Source organism: Oncorhynchus gorbuscha, linkage group LG02 (assembly GCF_021184085.1).
Source record: "Oncorhynchus gorbuscha isolate QuinsamMale2020 ecotype Even-year linkage group LG02, OgorEven_v1.0, whole genome shotgun sequence".
Lineage (NCBI taxonomy): Eukaryota > Metazoa > Chordata > Actinopteri > Salmoniformes > Salmonidae > Oncorhynchus > Oncorhynchus gorbuscha.
In genome coordinates, this window is record NC_060174.1 from 50,248,685 (window position 1) to 50,274,369 (window position 25,685).

The 25,685-nt window shown below is 40.0% G+C and overlaps 1 protein-coding gene across 1 annotated transcript; it reads right to left on the reverse strand.

Annotated features, from left to right (window-relative positions):
- Positions 1 to 3,508: 3,508 nt before the first annotated feature.
- On the reverse strand, positions 3,509 to 24,317 carry LOC124003865 (TBC1 domain family member 15-like). Its single transcript, XM_046312492.1, has 17 exons — positions 24,162 to 24,317; positions 23,437 to 23,532; positions 23,267 to 23,341; positions 22,713 to 22,869; positions 22,212 to 22,419; positions 18,542 to 18,644; positions 18,157 to 18,366; positions 16,538 to 16,666; positions 16,164 to 16,267; positions 15,850 to 15,944; positions 8,226 to 8,342; positions 7,903 to 8,003; positions 7,658 to 7,757; positions 4,901 to 4,998; positions 4,583 to 4,699; positions 4,376 to 4,462; positions 3,509 to 4,233 (listed from the first exon to the last, which is right to left on the reverse strand). The coding sequence occupies exons 1-17, from the start codon at positions 24,183 to 24,185 to the stop codon at positions 4,033 to 4,035; spliced, it is 2,022 nt and encodes a 673-aa protein (XP_046168448.1). The 5' UTR covers positions 24,186 to 24,317; the 3' UTR covers positions 3,509 to 4,032.
- Positions 24,318 to 25,685: the final 1,368 nt, after the last annotated feature.

A 25,685-nucleotide genomic window follows, 5' to 3' on the forward strand; every position in this document is an offset into this window, starting at 1 on the left:
TTTTGAATGTTCATCCAACTCAAAATTGTAAATACGACCTCTTTCTAGAGCTACAAGCTGAAGATAAATGACGTCATCATGATTGAACCTTGTCTTCTTTCTGAGTTCTCAGTTGTTTTGAAAGCACCATAAATCAAGAGAATGCCATACTTTGATGACAAAATTTGCCCACGAAGGAACACTGTGCCACCTTCCTGTTCAAGTGAGCACAGCACAAAGTGAGTCCAAAAACGTATGCTGCTGCATAAATGATGCAATATGCCAGGGAGATATGTATACTATAGCTAAGAAAGTAATACTAAGTGTATGTTGTGTAGTAAGGTGCTAGTAGCCCATGTGCCTTACCCTTCTAATGTAGTCTAAAATAAGAATTTGTTCTTAACTGACTTGCCTAGTTAAATAAAAATACAAAATAAATTTTTAAAAAGTTTGGAGTCAGTTGTTTCAGGCCTACCAGAGATTAAGATAAGCATAGTAAGGTGCTTACCAGACTATTTCTATACTCGGCCTACTGCCACAATCAGTTTAATATCCTATTATTACTGTGCATGTAAGCATACTCACCTAGACAAGAGATTAATACCCACCTGAAAGAGCCGTAGGGCTTTGCCCAGGCAGCCCATCTCTTAATTCAGAGAGAAAACAACAGCAGTTGTCCCTGACTCCCTGATCACTTTTTTTCGGTCAGGTTCTCAACACAAACCTTCAGTAGTGTACAGATGTCTAGAGGTAAGCCAAATTGACTTTGCTCCACAAGTGATAACACAACCCTTGAGGTCTAAGACAAGGTTACTCATTTGTCTTGATTTACCATGCCGTATTCAGTATTAACCTCTTTCCAAAGCCTACATATAAAAACATTTTTTTAATCCTTACAGGTCTCATCCAATGCCTCAAACAATCAGTTCTACTTCAACTCGCCTTCTTTGCTTTCACATAACCAGAGCGATGAGATAGCTAGTCATTACACCAGATAATAAAATTAGGATTTCCTGGCCCGTTTTGAGTGAAGGCTACTAAGATATGGAAGCCTAGAAAACTCTTTAAAGAAATTCTATGGTAATTTTGTATACTTTTTAGCTAGTAATTCTGAAAGTTGCACTCACAAGCAAAAAATGATTCCTGAAAATGGCATACTACTTGACATATATGCTGAGTGTACAAAACATTAGAAACACCTTCCTAATATCGAGTTGCACCTCCTTTTGCCCTCAGAACAGTCTTCATTCATCAGGACATGGACTACAAGGTGTCGAAAGCATTCTCACAGGGATGCAGGCCCATGTTGACTCCAATGCTTCCCACAGTTGTGTCAAATTGGCTGGATGTCCTTTGGATGGTGGACCATTCTTGATACACAAAGGAAACTGTTAAACTTCTTTGGGATCGGTGTCCCTTCCACAGGACGGTTGAGCTAGCATAGGCTAATGCGATTTGCATGAGGTTGTAAGTAATAAGAACATTTACTAGCAAATAGACATATCTGATATTGGCAGAAAGCTTAAATTCTTGTTAATCTAACTGCACTGTCCAATTTACAGTAACTATTACAGTAAAATAATACCATGCTATTGTTTGAGGAGAGTGCACAATATTGAACATGAAGTTATTAATACACAAATTAGGCACATTTGGGCAGTCTTGATACAAAATGTTGAACAGAAATGCAATGGGTCATTGGATCAGTCTAAAACTTTGCACATACACTGATGCCATCTAGTGGCCAAAATCTAAATTACACCTGGGCTGGAATAATACATTATGGCATTATGGCATGTTCATCGAAATAACAATGTCAAATACAGGTAGCCTTGTCAAATAATTAACATACAATCACATGAATCGTTACTCTCTCGCGGGAATTCCCCTAACAGTCCATATGTAGCTGCTGCTCATGTTGGTATCACCACTGATGGTGCAAAAGCCATGGCAGGGAGACATAGTGGAGTGGCAACGCACGTGCAAGCAGATACTCCCGAGACCTCTTGGGTACACTACAGCATCCACCGAGAGGCTCTTGTTGCCAAGGGAATGCCTGCAGTGTAGGTGCAAAGTTTGACAGATAACTTGAAGAATGAGCAAGCTACATGACATTTAGTGTGAAGTCACCCAGGTACAAGAAAATCTGTATACTTGGACTTTGAGTCAACTCTTCCAGTATTAGTAGCCATATTGTAAGTTCAACATTTGCAAAACATCTAGTTTTCATAACTTCATATTTTTGTAATAGCATTTCAAACTAAGGATTTCATGGCTAATTGAGGTAAGAATAATTCTAATCAGAGATTATGCATTTATGAACTACACTGACACATCCAGCCCAAAGCTGGAGGTTTAAAAATGTGGTCGCCAAAGTTACGGAGCATGTCTTTAAGTGTGCATCACTCAGAAAAGACCATAGCAACATAGTCTAAATGGAACATGTAGCTCATGCGGTTATCAAGAGAGCCCCAAAGCTAAATCAACTCACCACAATCAATGAACCCATCCATCAAGTCATCCATGTATCACAGATGGCTTGAATTAACCAATCAATAGTAGATCCCATTCCATGCAGCCCTTCACACACCCAAAGCTCCGCATTGTTACAACATTTGGGAGGTGTACGGCGATGCAGTACAGAGCTCGATTTTGCCTCCACAAGAGCCACCGCAATTGCTTCCAACCCTCCATTCGGAGCCTCAAGATCACACTGCCAGAGCAAGCAAAATTGGCTTTAATACTTCACACAGCAGTGAAATAACAAAATGTGACATTTCTGGACAACTTAATGATTGGGGGGGAGTCATTTGAAGACCAAAGGGTGTTTACCATGTAAACATTGGAGACAAAGACCAATGCAGGTTGTTGACATTATGGAAGAGTGCTTGAAATCCAATAGGTTGAGGTATTCTGGCAACACACCAAGAACACAACAGCTATGTCCCCATGTGAATTAGGACAGGGGACTAATGTCTAAAGTGACATGAAACAGGTCTTGTAAATAGAAAGGGAATAGAAAACGTATCACTGCCTGAACACAACTCTACTTTCTTCCAATTAAACTAGTCATTTCCAAGCAACTGCAAAAGGAAAGATGGTGATGTATTCTTAATCCAAGGTTGCATTTTCAAACAATGAGATGGGAATGTGTATCCAAATGAAAAAAATATATGTATTTCAACTGTTGTTTTACATCATAATGAAAACAACAGTATAAATACTGTTGCGAAATGACAACACATGTAACAGAGTAAACCATATACAAGACAGGATGAGTGAAAGAGTTGATTTCCGAAAGTGGCCATTTCACTAAATGGGCCGCAACTCACTGTAGTGTTCTTCTTGGGCGCCAGATAGACCGTGCACAATTCAATATGTTGGAAAGCAAGCAAAATATTGTATTAAATAAACAGTCACCCAAATTGAAATATCCGAGGAAAAATAACTTTGACATTTTGTTTTTGCCAAAACGGTGAAAGGAAGTGTTACACGACAGTACACGAGTAAAAGTTACACCAGTACTGAGTACATCATTAAAGGCTTTAATTTTTATTCAGGGAGATGTTTGAGCTTTCTTTTTCACATTTTCAATTTGAAAAGGGTATTATTGTGACAGAGCATTAAGACAAAACATTTTACAGCACTTTTGTATTTTACTACCAAATTGATATCTGGCTTGATCTTGATAAAAGTAATTGTTTGTTTTTAAAACGTAAATCAATCAAACAAACAATTAATACTTGTATCCGTGATTCAGGAAAAGGTTATAGCTGAAATAAAAACAGCATATTATTACTTTACAAATTAAACTCACCTTGCCAGTCTTTACAAAAAAAACCTGAGCAAGGAGGAATGACTTATTTAAATGAAAGACAATATGGTACAAGAAATTACAAAAATAATAACTTTAAATCCTTTTTACATTATTTTCTCTTCATATAAGGGCTTTGATAAGCTTGCTTCAGTTAACAAATTATCCAATAACTGAATCCAAAATACTCATTCTGGTATGTGGACATTGCAAAGTCTCTGTGTGAATGATATTGTTCACTATGATATGAAAGTGACCTTGCAGCCGTTTTGAAGGGGTTCTCTGTAATGTCCATTGTGACCATTAGAGAAGACCTCCTGTCTCTGTGTGGGTCTGGGGGACTGAGGAGAATCAAGAGTCCCAAACTCCTGCCCTTCTAATCTGGGAAGTTCGCTTTCTGTGTTAAATCCCAGGATCTCAATTATTGAATGAGGCAAATCCTAAAAGGAATGAAAATAAAGAAATATGTAGATTATATACAACCAAGATGTAACCAATATGTAAATCTGGACCTGCATAGTCTATTTCAATTGACTCTTATGGACTTTCAATTGAATGTACAAATTACATCCTTGTCCATACCTTACAACTTCTGATCTGCATACAAATAGCCTCTGATTTGTGAAGGATTTCTTCAATGTCCAGTTTCATTGAGAGTTCATTGATGTGCTGGATTAACATACAAAACAATGACATTTAAAACGAATTCACCTGGAAAACACTACCAACAACCGTTCTTGAACATTTTTCAACTGACAAATCAGTCCATCTGCAAATAGCTGCTGTTACCTTGAGTATCTCATTGAAGCCAAAGTTTTCCTCCATGATTTTCCATTTCTCTGAGTCCAGGATGGCACAGCACACCAGCAAATGGAAGTTTTGGCAGGGCAAGCCAGTCCACATGACCTAAGCAGAACCAGGAAGTCTTATTAACAAGACCTATCAGAATACGAAGACAAATCATGAACTCAAAAAGAAAAACTGATAAAATCATCAACTTGAATCATTAATCAAATCTCATAGGCGAAAGGCTGACATTGATTTCCCCCTAAATGATGAGACACTTACGCTAACAGGCCAATGGTTTATGGAGAGAACAGAACTCACCTCCCACATACGAAGAACATCTGGATAACTGAGCTCCCTCTTGAAGCGGATCAGTAACCACCGGAAACAGAAATACATGTAACCTGAATCCTGCGACTCTGGAGGAACCAAAACACACGAGGAGAATTCAGAGGAAACAAAAGGAACATTGTTGAACTTGAATTTACATTGCCTTCAGAAAGTATTCACACGCCTTGATTTTTTCACATTTTGTGTTACAGCCTGAATTTAAAATGGAATAAATTTAGATTTTTTTTTGACACAGGCCTAAACAATGTCAAATAGGAATTATGTTCATCAACATTTTTACAAATTCATTAAAAGTGAAAAGCTGAAATGTTTTGAGTCAATAAGTATTCAACCCCTTTTTTATGGCAAGCCTAAATAAGTTCAGAAGTAAAAATGTGCTTAACAAGTCACATAAGTTGCATAGACTCACTGTACAGTAATGTTAACATAATTCGGAATGACTACCTCATCTCTGTACCCCACACAAAATTATCTGTAAGGTCCCTCAGTTGAGCAGTGGATTTCAAACACAGATGAAACCACAAAGACCAGGGAGATTTTCTAATTCCTCGCAAAGAAGGCCACCTATTGGTAGATGGGTACATTTGTAAAAGAAAAGCAGACATTGAATATCCCTTTGAACACCCAGTCACTACAAAGATACAGGTGTGCTTCCTAGCTCAGTTGCCGGTTAGGAAGGAAACCACTCAGGGATTTCACCATGAGGCCAATGGTGACTTTAAAATAGTTAGAGTTTAATGGCTGTGATAGGAGAAAACTGAGGATGGATCAACAATATTGTAGTTACTCCACAATACTAACATAATTGACAGAGTGAAAAGGAAGCCTGTACAGAATACAAATACTCCAAAACATGCATCCTGTTCAGCGCCAAAAATTGACTTTTTTGATTTATCAGCCACTGTGGCAGGTAGATTACAAAATCCATCATCCACGCAGAATTTTACCAGCCAAAATATCTCACTATCAGCATGCTTTGTATAATGTTTCTAAAACAATACATGTATTACTTGTAAGCAGTAATATATGTTATATTGTTTAATTAGACATTTTTGTGACCCAAGTCTTTTAACCAAAATATCACAGATACACATTTTCTCCTGCCGCTTTAAGGGTGGGATGTTGCCGCGGGAACATGACTTTAGTCATGTTTGTGCCTGTGAGATTGAGTCGGACTTCTCTTCCATAGCAGTTGAAACTCAAACATTGAAAAACAACCTAGCTTGTGAACAAAACAAAATAAATAGCCGAGAAACACAAGGAAAAAGTCTAACTTCAGTAGACTTTAGTTTCAAGTTAATTAGACCAACTTTTATGCCTGTGTGCAGCACTTCTAACAATTAATCTTTCACTCAGCTCTTCACGTGCGCACGGCCCCCAGCCAGGCAGCACGAGATGGGATAGGCTATATAGGAATTGTAGTTATTTTGACTTTGTGCAAATATTTTTACAGCTATGAAACCAAAACAGCAGAAATACTTTGAAAACATCCAGAGCAACATATATTTGACTATAAAATGTACTCATACTTGACTATTTCTAGTCACAAATGCGAGTGAAATGCTCACACTGTGGAGTCCTGACCATCCACCAACGTGGCTGGTGAAATAGACATCTTAACCATCAATGCCAAAATCGACCCGCATTTGGCAGGTGACATGGTGTTAATTTTAGACCCTGATCCCGTTTGCAACAAAGCACTAAAGTAATACTGCAAAAAAATGTGGCAAAGCAATTCACTTTTGGTCCTGAATCCAGTGTTATGTTTGGGGTAAATCCAATACAACACATTACTAAGTACCACTCTCCACAATTGTCAAGTACTGGGGAGTTTCGGATAAAAAGAAAAAAAGGGAGCTAAGCACAATTACAATTCTAGAGGAGAACCTGGTTCAGTCTGCTCTCCATCAGACACTGGGAGATGAATTCAACTTTCAGCAGGACAACCTTTCACAAGGCCAAACCTACATTGGAGTTTCTTAACAAGAAGAGAGTGAATGTTCCTGAGTGACCGAGTTACATTTGACTTAAAGCTGACTCAGGGGTGTGAATAGTTACGGAAATTAGATTTCTGTATTTCATATTATATATCTATATATTTTATTTGCCCCCTTTTTTGTGATTACGATCTTGTCTCATCTCTCCCAACATGCTCGGGAGAGGCGAAGGTCGAGTCATGCATCCTCTGAAACATGTCCCGCAAAACCATGCATCTTATCACCTGCTCGCTTAACCCGGAAGCCAGCCGCACCAATGTGTCCAAGGAAACACCGTTCAACTGATGACCGAAGTCCTCCTGCTGGTTCCCGGCCCCCCACAAGGAGTCGCAAGAGCCAAGTAAAGCCCCCCCAGCCAAACCTTCCCCTAACCCGCTGGGCCAATTATGTTCCGCCCTACTCCCGGTCACGGCCAGTAATGACACAGCCTGGGATCGAGCCCACGGCTGTAGCGATGCCGCAACACTGAGATGCAATGAAACTATTTTGAATTCAGGCTGTAACAAATTGTGGAAAAAGGGGTATGAATACTTTCTATAGGCGCTTTATATGCAAGACTGCTGTACTGATTGATAATCTGTTTAACATGACATCTCATTTACTTCTCAGGACTTGCCTCAATCTTTACAGCTTAGTACACAAATGATATTGATGGGGGAAAAAGGAATGATTTTTCCAAGCTGAACATGAAGAGGTGAATGATAGAGGGAAGGCAGGTGGTGTTGCATACCAAGGTAGTTCCAGAAGGCCAGGTCCAGCAGCCTCAACAGAGTACTGAGCTGGATCAGTTGTGTCTTCATGCCCTGCATCTGCTCCTCAAAGTTCTGGTGCTGCACAAGCGCAAAACACCACAGACACACGGAGACAGACGCACAAGTTGGGTCATAAAAAAACAGCACACTCGGGCATATCAAAGTAAACAAGTCAAAACACACAAAAAGACAGCACTAGACAAAACAATGCTACATTTGTTACCATATGATCCATGAAGGAGACAAAACACCAGAAGGCATCCACCTCATTCTCCATCACATAGAGGATCGGGGAGAGGAGGTCACTCATTCCCTGGACATACCCTGGAGACGAGTACAATTCCCATAACATGAATTAAAGGTGAACATTACAAATCCCAATGATATGCAGTTTTCAGCCATGATTGCTGAATTAGCTGTTACTACGGGTGAACAGCAACAATTTATTCATTATCATCATCAATAAGAAACTTCAATGGAATCTATGCCAATCAGATATAAATGAGGATATCTCCTGTACGACTTGGCAATAATGCTATCACGTACCCAGATCAAAATCATACATGCAATACGTCATCAGGATGTCGTGGAGTAACACCAGGCCTGGGTTGTCTATGCCCTCATAGAACCTGTTTGTTCGGTCTGTTCTGTTCACATCCTTCTCTGAGAAGACAAGCACATTCATAGATGATAAATAAACAACCATATATAGCCCAGTTCAGAAAGGATACACCATACTAATAGAGGCATTTCAGATGCTTCTTCAAAGCGGAATTCTCAAATCATACGACAGTAAATCCAATGCAGTAAGAGTTAAAAACAAACATACGGCAAAAGATAAATCACCATTATTGTTAAAACAGGATTAACATGTAATCAGGGTTCTAAATTAACCATTTTCATTGGTAGCACATGTGCTCAGATATTAAAGGATGACCACTTTTTTCTCAATTTTTTACTGTAAATTACTGTCCTAGCATTAACTTCATTGGGATAAGGGGCAGCATTTTACCTTTCGGATGAAAAGCGTGCCCAGAGTAAACTGCCTGTTACTCAGTCCCAGATGCTAATATATGCATATTATTAGTACTATTGGATAGAAAACACTCTGAAGTTTCTAAAACTGTTTGAATGATGTCTGAGTATATAACAGGACACATATGGAAGGCAAAGACCTGAGAAAAAATCCAACCAGGAAGTGGGAAATCTGAAGTTTGTCGTTTTTCAACTCAGCCCCTATTGAAGATAGTGGGATATTGGTTATGTTGCACTTCCGAAGGCTTCCACTAGATGTCAACCATCTTTAGAAACTTGTTTGAGGCTTCTACTGTAAAGGAGGGGCTCATAAGGGCGGTTTGAGTCAGTGGTCTGGCAGAGTGCCACTAGCTCATGACGCGCGGTTCCATTGTTTTTCTACAGACAAAGGAATTCTCTGATTGGGACATTAGAAGATTTCTGATTAAAAAAAACATCCGAAAGATTGATTCTATACTTCGTTGGATATGTTTCTACGACCAGTAATATAACTTCTGGAATTTTCATCCGACCTTTCCGCTGGACTTGCACGCACGTTTGGATTTGTTTACCAAACGCCCTAACAAAAGGAAGTATATGGACATAAATGATCAACTTTATCGAACAACTCAAACATTTGTGGAACTGGGATTCCTGGGAGTGCATTCTGATGAATATCATCAAAGGTAAGTGAATATTTATAAATGCTATTTCTGACTAATGCTGACTACACAATATGGTGGATATCTTTTTGGCTGCTTTAGTCTCTGAGCACCGTACTCAGATTATTGCATGGTTGGCTTTTTCCTTAAAGTTTTATTGAATTCTGACACAGTGGTTGCATTAAGGAGAGGTTTATCTAAAGTTCCATGTATAATAGTTGTATCTATTATCAATGTTTATTATGTGCATTTCTGTAAATTGTTGTGGCTCTCTTCATAATCACCTCATGTTTTGGAACTACTGAACATAACATGCCAATGTAAAATGCGATTTGTGGACATAAATATGCATTTTATCGAACAAAACATACATGTATTGTGTAACATGAAGTCCTATGAGTGTCAACTGATGAAGATCAAAGGTTAGTGACTAATTTTCTCTCTATTTGTGCTTTTTGTGACTCTGCTCTTTGGCTGGAAAAATGGCTGTGTTTTTCTGTGACTTGATGGTGAAATAACAATAGTTTCTGGAGCTTTCGCTGTAAAGCCTTTTTAAAATCAGACCCTGTGGCTGGATTAATGAGAATTGTATCTTTAAAATGGTGCCTAATACTTGTATGTTCGAGAAATTTGATTTATGTGATTTCTGTTTGAATTTGGCGCCCTGCAATTTCACTGGCTGTTGGCAAGGGGTTCCGCTATTGTCATCAGTTATCTTGATGATGTAGAATGCATCACTAGAGAGTGGGCAAGACATTAGAATAAAACAACTTTTAAAAATTGTATTCAAAGTGCAACTGCAAACATTTACATACAGTGCATTCGGAAAGTATTAAGACCCCTTCCCTTTACCACATTGTTACGTTACAGTCTTATTCTAAAAATAGATACAATTAATTTTTTTCGTCTCAATCTACACAATACCCTATAATGACAAAGCGAAAACAGGTTTAGAAATGTTTGAAAATGTATTAATAAATAAACAGAAATACCTTATTTACATAAGCATTCAGACCGTTTGCTATGAGACTCATAATTGCGCTCAGGTGCATCCCGTTTTCATTGGTCATCCTTGAGATGTTTCTATAAATTGATCGTAATCCACCTGTGGTCAATTCAATTGATTAGACATGATTGGAAAGGCACACACGTCTATATAAGGTCCCACAGTTGACAGTGCATGTCAGAGCAAAAACCAAGCAATGAGGTTCAAGGAATTGTTCTCAGAACTGAGACAGGATTGTGTCATGGTATTATGCTGTGAAGATGTTTCTCAGCAGTAGGGACTGTGAGAACCGTCAGGATCGAGGGAATGATGAACAGAGCAAAGTACAAAGAGGTCCTTTATGAACACCTGCTCCAGAGTGCTCAGGACCTCAGACTGTGGTGACGGTTAACCTTCCAACAGGACAACAACCCTAAGCACACAGCCAAGACAAAGCAGGAGTGGCTTTGGCACAAGTCTCAATGTCCTCTGCCCAGCCAGAGCCTGGACTTGAACCCGATCGAACATCTCTGGAGAGACTTGTAAATAGCTATGTAGCGACGCTCACCATCCAACCTGACAGAGCTTGAGATGATCTGCAGAGAAGAATGGGAGAAAATCCCCAAAACCAGGTGTGCCAAGCTTCTAGTGTCATACCCAAAAAGACTCAAAGCTGAAATTGCTGCCAAAGGTGCTTCAAAGTGCTGAGTAAAGGGTCTGAATACTTATGTAAATGTGATATTCCGTAATTTGCTAAAATGTCTAAAAACCTGTTTTTGCTTTGTTGTTATGGGGCATTGTGTGTAGATTGATGAGAAAAAAAAGTTGAATCTATTTTAAAATAAGCCTGTAATGTAACAAAATGTGGGGAAAAGTCAAGGGGTCTGAATGCTTTCCGATTGAATTGTAGGTGATCCGTTTTGGACAAACAAATGTAATATACAAAACAGAAAATGTATTGTATTAAAAAATGCAACAGCAAACAAAAGGTGATCAACAACCTTCATTGTATTTAAAAGTGCAGCTGCAAACTAAACTGTTATCCATTACAGTATTCAGCTAACAGATAATTAAAAAAAACTATGTATGTAATAATGTTTTAACAAGGCAACATGCTGACTATGAACTTGGATATTTAAATAAATGTTTAGTCTCCTCTCACAATATCTAGTCAATTTCTTTGCTCTAGAATCTAGCTAATAAAATCAACTTGCTGATAGGGTTTAGGGTAGGAACTCCGGATAGCTTCTGCAATGGTGCCAATAATGATTGCGCAGGACACTGTTTCCTTATGTCAGGTTGATTTGTAATCCATTATTTTTCTGGGTACGAAGCATGGGTCTGGATTTGGTAAAAACATGCTAGTAGACGTAGTGATGTTGCTCCTACCATGATGCCTTTATCCCGGCAATTGATGTGCTTTTGGCTTGTATTTTTCAGCAACAACTCGTGTTTTAGGCTGGTGGATCCAGGAGCAAAAGAAGTCTTCCCAGCTGCTATTACTCCACACTTTCGACAGTACAGTACATTTTGCTGGTAGTTCTCCATAAAATCACTTGAAAATCGTGAAGACCCCCTCAAACATGAACACTGAACAAAAAATATAAATGCAACATGTAACCTGAGTCAAGATCACTTTGAGTCAAAATGCAAGCCAAGATCCATCGCTCAGATCATTTTTTTTACTTAACTATACAAAATATAAGCCTACGCAACATTAACTAATTAAAAACCATTCTGTAGCATTTTTTAAAAACATTTTTTAAATTATTTTACCTTTATTTAACCAGGCAAGTCAGTTAAGAACACATTCTTATTTTCAACGACGGCCTGGGAACAGTGGGTCAACTGCCTGTTCAGGGGCAGAACGACAGATTTGTACCTTGTCAGCTCGGGGGTTTGAACTCGCAACCTTCCGGTTACTAGTCCAACGCTCTAACCACTAGGCTACGCTGCCGCCCCAATGAGGTTTGTGCAGTAGGCTACAGGCCCAATACATCACTGCATATGTGCGTTGCTTATATTGCTGTGCCAATGTAGCTCCTCAGATCATTTTGAAATTATATTTAACATTTAGGTTTCTGATCACACTGGTAACAGACACTTTGCTGTATTACTTGAGGCACAGCTAAGTGAGCATAATTTTTTTTAAACTGGACCGATGTCCTGCATCCGATGGTCAGTCTGGGGGGAGGGAGGGAGCAGCAGTGAGGCTGTCCCTCATCCGACTAACCGTGATTCACCCTCCGCTGAGAAAAACGGTCAGTCTTCCAGCTTATGGAGAAACTCAAGTCGCACTGCATTATTTCTACCTCATGCACTAATTCATGTTGTTACTCCTATGACCTGAGAAAGTGAGATATCATGAAAAAAAGACAAGCCGCTAATAACTCAAACTTATCGGAACACTTTGCTATATTCATTCATTGCAGCTGCAGTGCTGGTTGCTAATATGGCTTATGAAGGTGTTGAACAAAGTGTTGACAGTTGTGTATTGCCACTTAAACATGAACTTGCACATAAAAACTGAAGCTTTTTGCTGTAGTCGTTGAGTCTAGTTACGGTTTTAAAAGTTTTGCAATCTCACAGTATCAACTTCGCCGTGTGTTCGATGCTTCTTACAGCCTATGGCTCAAGGAAACTGTTCTCCCTTCAGAAACATGAAATTGTTCAAAATGGGAGGGGGGAAAAAAAGAAGAAAAAATAAAAAAAGAAAGAAGAAAAAAGCCTTACCTCTCACCAACAGCAAAAACATGTATAGGAACAAGGCTTTATCGTTGTGTTGAAAAGAAATGTATTGTTTTACAGTCAAAAGTTTGGACACCTACTCATTCAATGTTTTTTCTTTATTTTCACAATCTACATCAAATTGCTGCAAAGAAACCACTACTAAAGGACACCAATAATAAGAGACTTGCTTGGGCCAAGAAACACGAGAAATGGATATTAGACCAGAGGAAATCTGTCCTTTGGTTTGACGAATCCAAATTTGAGATATTTGGTTCCAACCAGTGTCTTTGTGAGATGCAGAGTGGGTGAACGGATGATCTCCGCATGCCTGGTTCCCACCGTGAAGCGAGGAGGTGGTGTGATGGTGCTTAGCTGATGACAGTGTGATGTATTTCAAATTCAAGGCACATTTAACCAGCATGGCTACCTCAGCATTCCACAGCAATATACCATACCATCTGGTTCTCTGCTTAGTGGGAGTATCATTTGACCAAGAAGGAGTACAAAATCAGATCTGGCCTCCACAATCATCCGACCCAAACCCAATTGAGATGGTTTGGACCGCAGAGTGAAGGAAAAGCAGCCAACAGGTGCTCAGCAAATGTGGGAACTCCTTCAAGACGGTTGGAAAATCATTCCAGGTGAAGCTGGTTGAGAGAATGCCAAGAGTGTGCAAAGCTGTCAAGGCAAAAGTTGACTACTTTGTAGAATATATCTTGAATTGTTTAAACACTTTTTTGGTTACTACATGATTCCATATGTGTTATTTCAGTGTTGTCTACAGTATTATTCTACAATGTAGAAAATATTTTTAAAATCAATAAAAACCCCGAATGAGTTGGTGTATCGAAACCTTTGACTGGTACTGTAAATGTTTGGTGATGGACAAGATCGACCAGTGGATTAGTTGGTGACCACTTACATAAAGTGTTGTTTCATGAGCTGAAATAAATATACCTAAAAACGCTCTCCCCAATTTTATGCACAAATTTGTTTACATCCCTGTTAGTGAGCATTTCTCTTTTTCTAAGAAAATCATTCCACCTGACAAGTGTGGCATATGAAAAAGCTGATTAAACAGCATGATCATTACACAAGTTCACCTTGTGCTGGGGACAATAAAAGGCCACTAAAATGTGCAGTTGTGTTACAACACAATGCCACAGATGTCACAAGTTGAGGGAGTGTGCAATTGGCATGCTGACTTCAGGAATGTCCAACACAGCTGTTAACAGAAAATGGAATGTTAATTTCTCTACCATAAGCCGCTTCGTGTTATTTTATAGAATTTTGCAGTAAGTCCAACCCGGCATCAACTGCAGACCATGTGCAACCACACCAGCACAGGACCTCCACATCCGGCTTCTTCACCTGCGGGATCGTCTGAGACCAGTCACCCAGACAGCTGATGAAACTGTTAGTTTGCACAACCGAAAGGTTATGCACAAACTGTCAGAAAGCATCTGTGTGCTCATCATCCTCACGCGGGTCTTGACCAGACTGCAGTTTGGTGTTACAGCTGAGTTCAATGGGCAAATGCTCATCTTCAATTGCCACATGCACACTCTTCACGGAGAGCCTCTTGTGCTCTTCACGGATTAATCCCGGTTTCAACAGTAGCGGGCAGATGGCAGACAGCGTGTATGGCGTCGTGTGGGCGAGCAGTTTGCTGATGTCAAACAGAGTGCCCCAAGGAGGCGGTGGGGTATTGGTATGGGCAGGCATAAGCTACGGACAATGAACACAATTGCATTTTATCGATTTGAATGCACAGAGATACCGTGGCGAGATCCTGAGGCCCATTGTTGTACCATTAATCTGCCGACATCACCTCATGTTTCTGCATGATAATGCAGAGCCCCATTACACAAGGATCTGTACACAATTCCTGGATGATGAAAATGTCCCAGTTCTTCCATTGCCTGCATACTCATATTTATCCAGCATTTTTGCACAGCCATTGAAGAGTGCGACAACATTCCACAGGCCACAATCAATATCCTGATCAACTCTATGCTAAGGAGATTTGTCGCACGGCATGAGGCAAATGGTGGTCACACCAGATAGTGACTGGTTCTGATCCACGCCCCTACTTTTTATTTAATAAGTTATGTGACCAACAGATTCATATCTGTATTCCCAGTCATGTGAATCCAATGATTAGGGCCTAATGAATTTATTTAAATTGACTGATTTCCTTACATGAACTGTAACAACTTGAAATGGTTGCATTTACATTTTTGTTCAGTGTAGATCCTTTTCAGAGGTCGATCGGTAGCAGCATCTCCTATAACATCATCTTCTTCCGGTTGGTAATTTTCATCATTCGTTTTTTGTTAGAGAAAGCTTAAAATTGCGCTGCGTTTCATTGTTGTTGCAAAGCTTGCTAGCCAATGCCATTATTTAGCTGACAAAAGGGGGCGGCACAGTTCAAGAGGGAAAGTTTGCGTAAAAAAGGATTGGTTGTGCCTGGCTTGTGATTGGTTTAATTAGCTACGTTTAAAGAATTTGTAGCATTATGATTGGTCATGATTTGTAAACAATGTATCAGCCTGTCTTGTTTGAGCAGTGAAGAGAAGAGAATTGTGGCGAAATATTGTTATGAATTTAGTTTTTTTATTAGATAATTATTTTGTGGTACGGTGCTACCAAAATAAAAGTACTGGTCACACAGCAAAAAAATGTTTAGTCAAGTGCAACCAATTTGGTAATGTATGTACTGTTGTCTCCAGCTGGAACAGCCTGATAAGACAGCAGGGTGAATGGGATCAACATTTACCTATCAGGCTCCTGGAGTCTCTCAACCTGGAGTTCCTCCTCTCCTGCTCCTCACTCACTGACTTCCACTGGAGCTTCATCCTGAAGTACTCATCCCTTATTCACCAGGGAGAAAACAAAAAGGAAACACTTCACTCGGACACTGACTCATATTTCACTCACATAGCTTATGCTGGTTAACAAAGGAAAATGTCAACAAAGGCTGATCATCACTGTAAGACCACATTGGCCACTTTGATTAGTGGTGATAATACATTTGTTATAATAAAACCGCTGTTTCAAATATGTCTGTCTGTCTTGGTAAAGCACACATACGTTTTCCTCCTCTGTAGACCTTTCCTCTCCTCGTAGGTGCTGTCCCAGGGGTAATACCCCAGCAGAAACTTCCAGGCCTCTTTCCTCACCGCATGGCACAAGCCCTGCAAGATCGAGACAATTTATAAGAATTACTTTCTTTTTTTTTTTTACCCAGAATTGATAGTTACCACAAACGAATATACAGTGGGCCAGTTTCCAAGACACAGATGATATGAAGCGTAGTCCGGGACTAAAAAGCATGTCAGCTCAATAGAGATTCTCCATTGAAAGGTCATTTTAGTCCAGAACTAGGCTTAATCTCTGTCGGGGAAACCAGCCCAGAGAGTTTCACTGGAGAAGGTGCTTTTAATCTCCCCATAAATTCAACATACCCCTTTGAATATTATTTTCTTGAGGTGAGGGACATTTTTCATCCTTCCCCCCTTCTCCTGGTGCTCAGCCCAGTCCTCTGCAGACAGTGGCTGCCTCCTCGTCACCTCTGGCCTTGCTCCCAAGTCGATCTGAGACAAACAAATCCCTAAACAATAAGATCATGCACTCTTCTGCACTGTAAGGATGTTCAAAGACAAACTCCAGCTGAAGACATACAGAACTGATACCACTGCCAAAGAATCCATTCATAGGCAGTGGACCAGGGTTGGCCAAGCCTCCTCCTGAAGAGTTACTGAGTGTCCAGACTTGATTTAACTCTGCTCTAACTAGGCTGGACAATAGAACGAGTCAAAATTCACCCAAGGCTGAAAAAATAACATTGGCTGGAGTGACAAACATAGGCTAGAAAGAACACTAGCGCAATGCCATAGCAAATTAATTGAAAGGAACTGTCACTGAGCCCCTTCTGACTGGAGTGACAAACATTTTAACCTTTTTATTTTACTACTACAATCTGTTTTTAGGACAAAACTGAAAAATAACTCATGTAGGAAGTAAACATCCGCTAATCGATAGTGTCAAGTGTGCTTATGTCTTTTCCCACATTTTGTTACGCTACCGCCTTATTCTAAAATGGATGATTGAACAAAACTATCTACACACAATACCCCATAATGACAAAGAAAAAACAGGTTTAGACATTTTTGGTAATTTAATTCAAACTTCATTTAATTTAGCTAAAAATAAAAACATGTAATCACATTTACATAAGTATTCAGACCCTCTACTCAGTACTTTGATGAAGCACCTTGGGCAGCGATTACAGCATCGAGTCTTCTTGGGTATAACGCTACAAACTTGGCACATCTGGTTTTGGGGAGTTGATCCCGTTCTTATCTGCAGATCCTCTCAATCTCTGTCAGGTTGGATGGGGAGCATTGCTGCACAGTTATTTTCAGGTCTCTCCAGAGATGTTCGATCGAGTTCAAGTCCGGGCCACTCAAGGACATTCAGAGACTTGTGCCAAAGCCACTCCTGCTTTGTCTTGGCTGTGTGCTTAGGGTTGTTGTCCTGTTAGAAGGTAAACCTTCACCGCAGTCTGAGGTCCTGAGCAGGTTTTCATTAAGGATCTCTGTACTTTGCTCCGTTCAGCTTTCCCTCGATCCTGACAAGTCTCCCAGTCCCTGTCGCTGAAAAATATCCTCACAGCATGATGCTGGCACCACCATGCTTCACCGTAGGCGAGTTGGTGACACCGTGCTAAATAGAACTAATAGGAGCTGGCAGGGTGAAAAATGCCCTAAAATAAAGGACAGTTTATGCACAACAACTTAAAAACTAGAGCAAGCAGCTGGGACATATGGTAATATTATGAAACTGTCCTCCATGGCAGATGCAATGAATAGTTATCAGAAAAAGGGCATTTTGTCCCAGCCTACTCTAACACACCTCACAACAACAGCCCTACTGTACTACATCTGGAACAAAGCCCGCACACTCAGTAGCTGTCCATGTTGGACAGTTGGTCCGTTTCTTCCCTTTCAGACCCCCACAGCATCTTGGGGTGCCAGGGCTCATGGCCAGAGGTGCTGTTATGTCACACTCTCCATCTACTCACCCTGGTGATGACCTCAAAGCCCGGCTCCTCCTGCTGGTTGATCTCCAGGCCAGGGATGACCTCTCCCAGTCCCAGGATGTCCAGGTCAGCAATCTCCTCCGGGGGACGCTGCTGCTGCTCCAGCTCTGGGCCACGGAACGCATCGAAGATGTAGTTGGTGACCTTGGAGAAGCCCCCCAGGGTCGTCACGTAAGGATCATTCTTGAGCTTCTGTAAGGGAAAACATGTCTTATGATGGCAAAAATATGCTTTTTTTCCTCCCTTGTAGATGTACGTGCTAGTTTCACTTCATGGTAAGCACTGCAGTCATTCTGGTTAACCAGGCTAGGTAAGTGCCGTATGTTTGACTACGACAACTATTTGCATGACAATAGTAGCCTCTTACAGTAACAAGGCCGTAGTTGTTGTCATCCAGAAGGTTCTCGAAGGACTGAGACAGAGCTCTGTTGGGAGTGCTGACCAGCAGGCAGGTTTCATCATCCGGGGCCCTGAAAACATACAAGGAAATAATGTATATCCATTCTCGACATCAACCTAAAGTTAAAGATCCGGAACCTACGAGTGAGCATGCATTTTAGACAAAGGTGTTCATATCAAGGCTGTATGAGGGGAAGAGAAGCAACAAGACAATGCATAATCCTCAGAAACATTAAAGTGTGCTCTATCCTTCATGCAAAGCAGGTAAAGCACCCTGATAGCCTCAATATCCAAAGTCATTCATATTTTTTAAAGGGTTAACAGTTAGTCACAAAAATACAATATTTATTGGAAGACATGATACAGGGAGAGATATCATTCATTGCCAATTCTCTGTTCTAACCAGATGCCTGGCTGAAAATTGCCAGCCGGCATGCAGAAATCACTCCGCCATTTCCTGGTTGCAAAATTTTTAATAATTCGCCTGATTTCAGTTTGTGACAAAACAATATATAGTGTAGATAATCATTTTACCATCTAAATCTCTGTTTAATATATTTTCCATAAGCAAAAATATTGTATTTTCAGCTGGAATGGGAAGCATAGAAATAGTACATACAGAGCAGATCTACCAACTTTCAGTCAGGACAGATCATAACTATCATTTCTGTGTGAATTTTATTGGGTTGCCTAAAAAGTTACATATTGCAGCTTTAATTGAAAATAGTCATTTTGAAAGGCCGTGATAAGAATTTCAACAGCAATATGCGCTGACAGAAAGAGGAGCACAGTGCCTCTATAGGGGGAATTATATGATGTGATATTTGGCTCAAACAGAAAGCCTGGCTCTATCATGGAGGAGAAACTGCCCACTAACCAGTCAAACAGAAGAGGGGACAGGGAGAGGAAAACCAAGCGTTTGCTATAAATCAAATCTAATTTTATTTGTCACATGCACCGAATAAAATAGGTGTAGACCTTACAGTGAAACGCTTACTTAAAAGCCCTTAACCAACAAAGCAGTTAAGAATATACCTATATATATAAAAAATACAATCAAAATAAAAGTAACAAATAATTAAAAAGCAGCAGTAAAATAACAATAGTGAGGCTATATACAGGGGGTACCGGTACAGAGTCAATGTGTGGGAGCACCGGTTAGTAAACTTTATGCAAATCACTAGCATATTAGATAAGAAACCCCATGAAAAAGCCAAGTGTTTCAGGTGGTGAAAACCCCCTCTATTGAGCCAAAACATAGAAGATGGGTAGTTAAGGAATTCTATCTACCAATTAATTCCAGAGTGGTATACAACAAAGCATACTAGATCTACTCAGGCTTTTATAAATCTAGTCAGCTTCAGTTAGCTTCACATTCCAGGTCAGACGTTATCCGTACTATAACAGTGGATATTGCTCAGACAGTATCCGCCTGCTGCTAACTCTAGCAGGCTTGTAACGGTGGGTGCATGTCACACATGGCTAGTCAAACACCAAATTCTTCTGTGAGACAATGCTGAAACATCAAAACAAATGTTATTTGTCACATGCGGTGAATACAACAGGTGTAGAACTTACTGTGAAATGCTTACTTACAAGCCCTTAACCAACAATGCAGTTCAAGAAATAGAGTTAAGAAAAAATACTAAGGCTATATACAGGGGGTAAGAGTAGCAAGTCAATCAGCAGGGGTAAAGGTTAGCAGAGGTCATTTGTCGATGTAGGTAGGGGCTAAAGATAAACAGCGAATAGCAGCAGTGTAAAAACAAAGTCAATGTAAATAGTCTGGGGGGGACATTTGATTAATTGTTCAGCAGTCTTATGTCTTGGGGTAGAAGCTATTTGACCATTTTTTGGGCCTTCCTCTGACACCGCCTGGTATAGAGTTCCAGGATGGAAGGAAGCTTAGCTCCAGTGATGTACTGGGCCGTACACACTCTGTAGCGCCTCTGTAGCGCCTTCCGGTCAGATGCCGAGTAGTTGCTATACCAGGCGGTGATGCATTTATCCTACACAAATAGGATTGTATAGCTACTGAGTAACTGCATGTCTGTAAACAAACATACACCAGGGCTTGACATTAGATCAAATGGTCACAAGACCAGAGAGTGAAGGACAGTGCATTTTGCGACCACACATCAACCACCTTGAATCTGAGAGGTGGTGGTCAGCATTTTGAAACTATATAACCAAACTTAATAGTTTAAGACATGGACATTTTATGAAGCATGTCTTACCTTGTTTTAAAGAAGCTTAACCTAGCCAAAACACCACCATAGAAATGTTGAGAGAATATTAAACACTTCATATTCCATTGAAACCAGCATTTCTCTTATGTTCTATTGGTTTTCAAATCAACATTATTTTATTGTCCAGCTGCCAAAGGCACAATCGTGGTCATATCAGTAAGCCATTCTAGTTCATGCATATTTATATCTCCCCTAACTAATATTTTAATCCTGGGCACCAATCGCGCATGCGGTGTGCTTTTGAGAATGGTGTTATCCCGTTAAATGCATTATGGAACATCGCGTGTAGCCTAAAGCCATGTGCGCATTGCTAAACTAAAAATATGATGAAATAAAATCTTTATCAACATCTTAAGCTAAAAAGTCCAATCTGTTGCATCAGCCTCATTGCTTTTTAAAAATGTTTGATGTGCAGTGATTTAATGAATTTTGGATCTGTCGTCCCAGACCTGTCTTATGCATCTTTTTTATTATTGTCCCAGAGAGGACGGGACGCCTTTAATTTTGAGCCCTGGAGGGAAATATTTTATACAGACAAAAAAGTTTTTGGATGTAATTGTAACGTTTCAATAGATTTTACAGGTTACTAAGGGTGGCCCACCTTCCGCCACGAAAGCCTTAAAGGAGCTGTGTCTTATTTTGAGAATGGCTTCTTTGCCTATTCAAGCCAAAGGGCAGAGTGCAGCCTACATTTGTCTGATTCTCTATGATTAAAAAAGATAGTAATGCATTTTATTTTGTCAGGTGGTTTCTTGCATCATACAGTGATGTAAAAATGGCGTTAGACCTTTTTATTTTAGGACAAGTAAAACTTTTTTTTTAAATTGTACTACTTGTCCGAAAGACAAGAGTCCCAAAAAAGTTCATGTCAAGCTGTATACACACTCAGTGTTTTAAATTTGAGTCATTGTCCACTGTTGCACCATTCACTGGCCTTTGGAAGAACATACAGTAGTAATCATCAAAATAAATGACTTAAATGTAAATGTAATCATCCTGTGATTCAAATGGGCTCAGAGGATCCCTCTGCTGGTGATTCACCACACTGTGCTCACTACAGTCACATTACCAGGCCTACATAACATCGTCAGAGGTCGTTTGGCGTCCACGATTGCACTTAGAAACTAAATGTAATCATGCAATAACCATGGAATCGAATGGAATCAGAATATATTAATGTCCGATCCTGGTTCCTCTAAGTTTTTTACAAGCCACTTTTTCCTGAAAACTTCTGCTGGCTCTTTGATTTCTACTGTAAAGCACTTGACCACTGCAGATGTAAAAAGGGCTTCATAAATCAATTGGATTGATTGATCAATCGTTAAATAACGACTTTTTCCCCAGAACCAGTTGGACAAGTTTAGCAGACCAGAATGCTGAGGCACTCACTCAGTGATCAACGCATATCTCCTCAAGCAGTCCAGGAAGTCTTCACTACCCCCTTGGTGGAAGTGGAGAACTGGCAGGGAGGTGGGGGGCTCCTTCAGTCTGAACATCAGGCGGGACGAACCCTCCTTCTTCACTGTGATAGACCTCAGGTCCCACACACTGAAGGTGAAGGCCCACTTGCTTTTCTCATGCGTGTGGTTCAATGCACCTGGAAGAAAGCAAAGAAATTCATTCAATTTCATTCTGACCTCATCATACAATTCAAACTATGTTCACTCCTTAATAAACCATAGTGGAGATTTACAAAAGGAAAGCCCAAACCTTGGCAAGAGATTCTCATTTAAAACCCACTTCACACAATTTAGTAAACTTCTGCTGTAAGTGAACTTGTGTGTTAAGGGAACCCATCTGAAAAAAGCTCATGATACATGTAGGGGGCATGATTTTGGTATCACCCGGCATCGGGTGAATTACAACAAATCCACCCAATTGTCCACCCACCCTCTCCGTTGGAGCAGGGTTTCCTCTTAGGAAAGGAGACTGCGTTGATCATGTCCCACTCAGTCTCGTAGCTCTGCTGCTGCTCTACCACCGCCTGCTGAGGAGTCGACCTCTCCTCCCCGGGACACTGGGCCCACTCCATCACAGAGCTGGAATCCTGGGGGAATGGAATGGATTCACCAGGTAAATAACATGATGAAATTAGGTCTTCACCCATCATCATCATTCAAATTCTAAAAGCTTAAAACAGATGTGTGAATGGTGTTGCTAAATATTGGAATTCTTGAATTAGCTGAATCATATAGAATGTTTATGGAATGTTGGTTTGTGGAGGAGTTATTGGAAGGCGGCTGTTTGAAGAGACTATCCGATCTGCCACGGTTAACAATTTTGACAAATACACACAAATCTTCAGTAAAGTTCTGTCTGATAATATCCTTAGTTAAATGCATTACCGGTTTTCTTTGCAATTTACATAGCAATATAATGCACAAAGTTACTTAACAATTGGTTGGCATTTTGGTGAATTAAACATTACAAAATAAATGTCAAACCTTGCCAGCACACAACATGTTGGACGGATCAACAGTGTCCTCCAAAGGTTTGTATTCCACGATAGTTTCACCATCCTGGTAATCATTAAAAACACAATAAGCATACAGACAAGGTCCTGGAATTCAATAACTGAAATGCAGTCAACAACTCCTCATGAACAGATATCAACCTTATCAATGAGTCGTAGGAACCCAGAAACAAGGAGATCTGGCTCTTCGCCGTCTTCGTTCGAGTGTATGAAAACACCTTCATGTTCAAATAAAACCTGAAGAAAAACACAATACAGCAGGAAAATCAGCTATGGTACCAATGGGTGAATTTATTTTACATTCTACCTAATAATCTCTCTCAATACATTCGCCAACAGTATTTAGTTGTATAGTAACGTTAAATCCATGAGTCCTGGCCACAAAAAAAGAGAGCCCACCAGACAGCTAGCTAGGGAATCCAGAGAATTTAACTAACTGGTCAGCTAGCGGGTGAGCAAGTGAGGTAGCAACTAGACCTACAACGAGCTAACGTTAGATGCTAACTGAGCAGTCACTTGGCCGATGTATGGTTGTTTTTTCAAACTGCCAGAGGAAACTGATAGTATCAGGTAGTTATTTACAACACACACACAGGTTCATGAAATTCAACTACCGAGATGTACTTATATGCGTTCGTGGCATAGTTGTGAGCTGGAGGATAGTTAGCTGGCTCCCTAGCTAGTTTAGCAAGGAAAAACAGCTGATGGGACACCACCACAGAGTGGATCAGCTCAAGCGTTTGTATCAATAGAATCTTCTTCCCCACGTTTATATTCGCATTTAGTGATAGATGCATCTAATTGCGAAAAAAAACGGAGAATAAAGGCGCAAAGACGATATTCCAAAAGTTGTGCATTTTCAGTACCTTGGGAGGAGTATCCGCCGCCATATCGCCTGCTTGCACTCAAGACGACGTTGCACAGTGCAGCTCACGTGCCTGACAGCTTCAACAACAGTGACAAGTCATCTTCCGCATTTCCGGGCAGCGCAGGCGCAGTTAGCTCAGGCGTTACCACGCAGACGGTTTGCTGCTGATGGTTAATTGCAGCAACTGTGGTCCTGTGAAATTGGCGTTTTTTCACAAGCAGTCTTTTAATGTGTTGGGCTTTGTGGTACAAACACAAATTTTTCACCTCATAAATGTTTTATATGGGATCATGGGGCGATACCAAAACATTATCCTAGCCAGCCAAGTAGTTAGTATTAGTGGAATATGTTAACACAGAGAGCATTAATTGAAAGAAACAGCTATACCTAGTGGGATAAAATCTTTACTACAGAATAAAGCATGTTCTGGAAAATCTCATATTGTAAGCTATATCCCGGTGAATGGCATAGGTTTACTAGATAAGAAATTCAATAATCGGTTATTAAGGGATATTTCCGACGGGAATTATATTCCTTCTGCTATATTTTGTTGGCCTTCATCGTTTGATGGTAACATGCTTGGCTCACCCAACATAAATTTATGGTGACCATAAATTTAAGATTATCCATAGAGTCTACCTGTATAATAGCTTGATTTTCTAAATACTGTATATACTCGATATTGCCAGTGAATGCAGTTTTTGTGAACTACAAACTGAATCTGAACACTTATTTTGCAATTGTTTACATAACGAGGTGTTCTGGACTGATGTGAAACGATATTTTGGTAGCAAAATGCATACAGGTTTGACATATTATTTCACTACACTGATTCCACAATTGAACGTTATTATGTCATAAATCTCTTTATTTAGTAGGAAATTAAGGCAAAGGGTGGCTACTTAGAATAATCTCAAATATAAAATATATTTTGATTTGTTTAAAACTTTTTTGGGGCTATATACATAGTAACCGAAAGGTTGCAAGTTCAAATCCCCGAGCTGACAAGGTACAAATCTGTCGTTCTGCCCCTGAACAGGCAGTTAACCCACTGTTCCTAGGCCGTCATTGAAAATAAGAATTTGTTCTTAACTGACTTGCCTAGTAAAATAAATGTAATAGTTTTGATGTCTTCCCTATTATTCTACAATATTATTCTACAGTGGGTGAGTTCAAAAGTTTGACTGGTACTGTATATATATATATGTTTACACGTCAAATAACTATTATATAATGTTCTGTGTGCTGAATTTGCACGTGCAAGCCATGTGCCACCACTACTATCAGTAGCACTGTCAAAGCTGTACAAAAAGGAAAAGTTTGCAAACGAGCACGCACCGGCAACGAACGATGGGTTTACAATACCGCGTTGGTGAAAATAGACCAAAATTATTAGCGTGAGGCACATGGGCTACTAACAGTTTATTACACAATATACTTTCTTAGCTACAGTATACATATCTCCCTTGCATATTACATAATTTATGCAGCAGCATACAATACATTTTTGGACTCCCCTTGT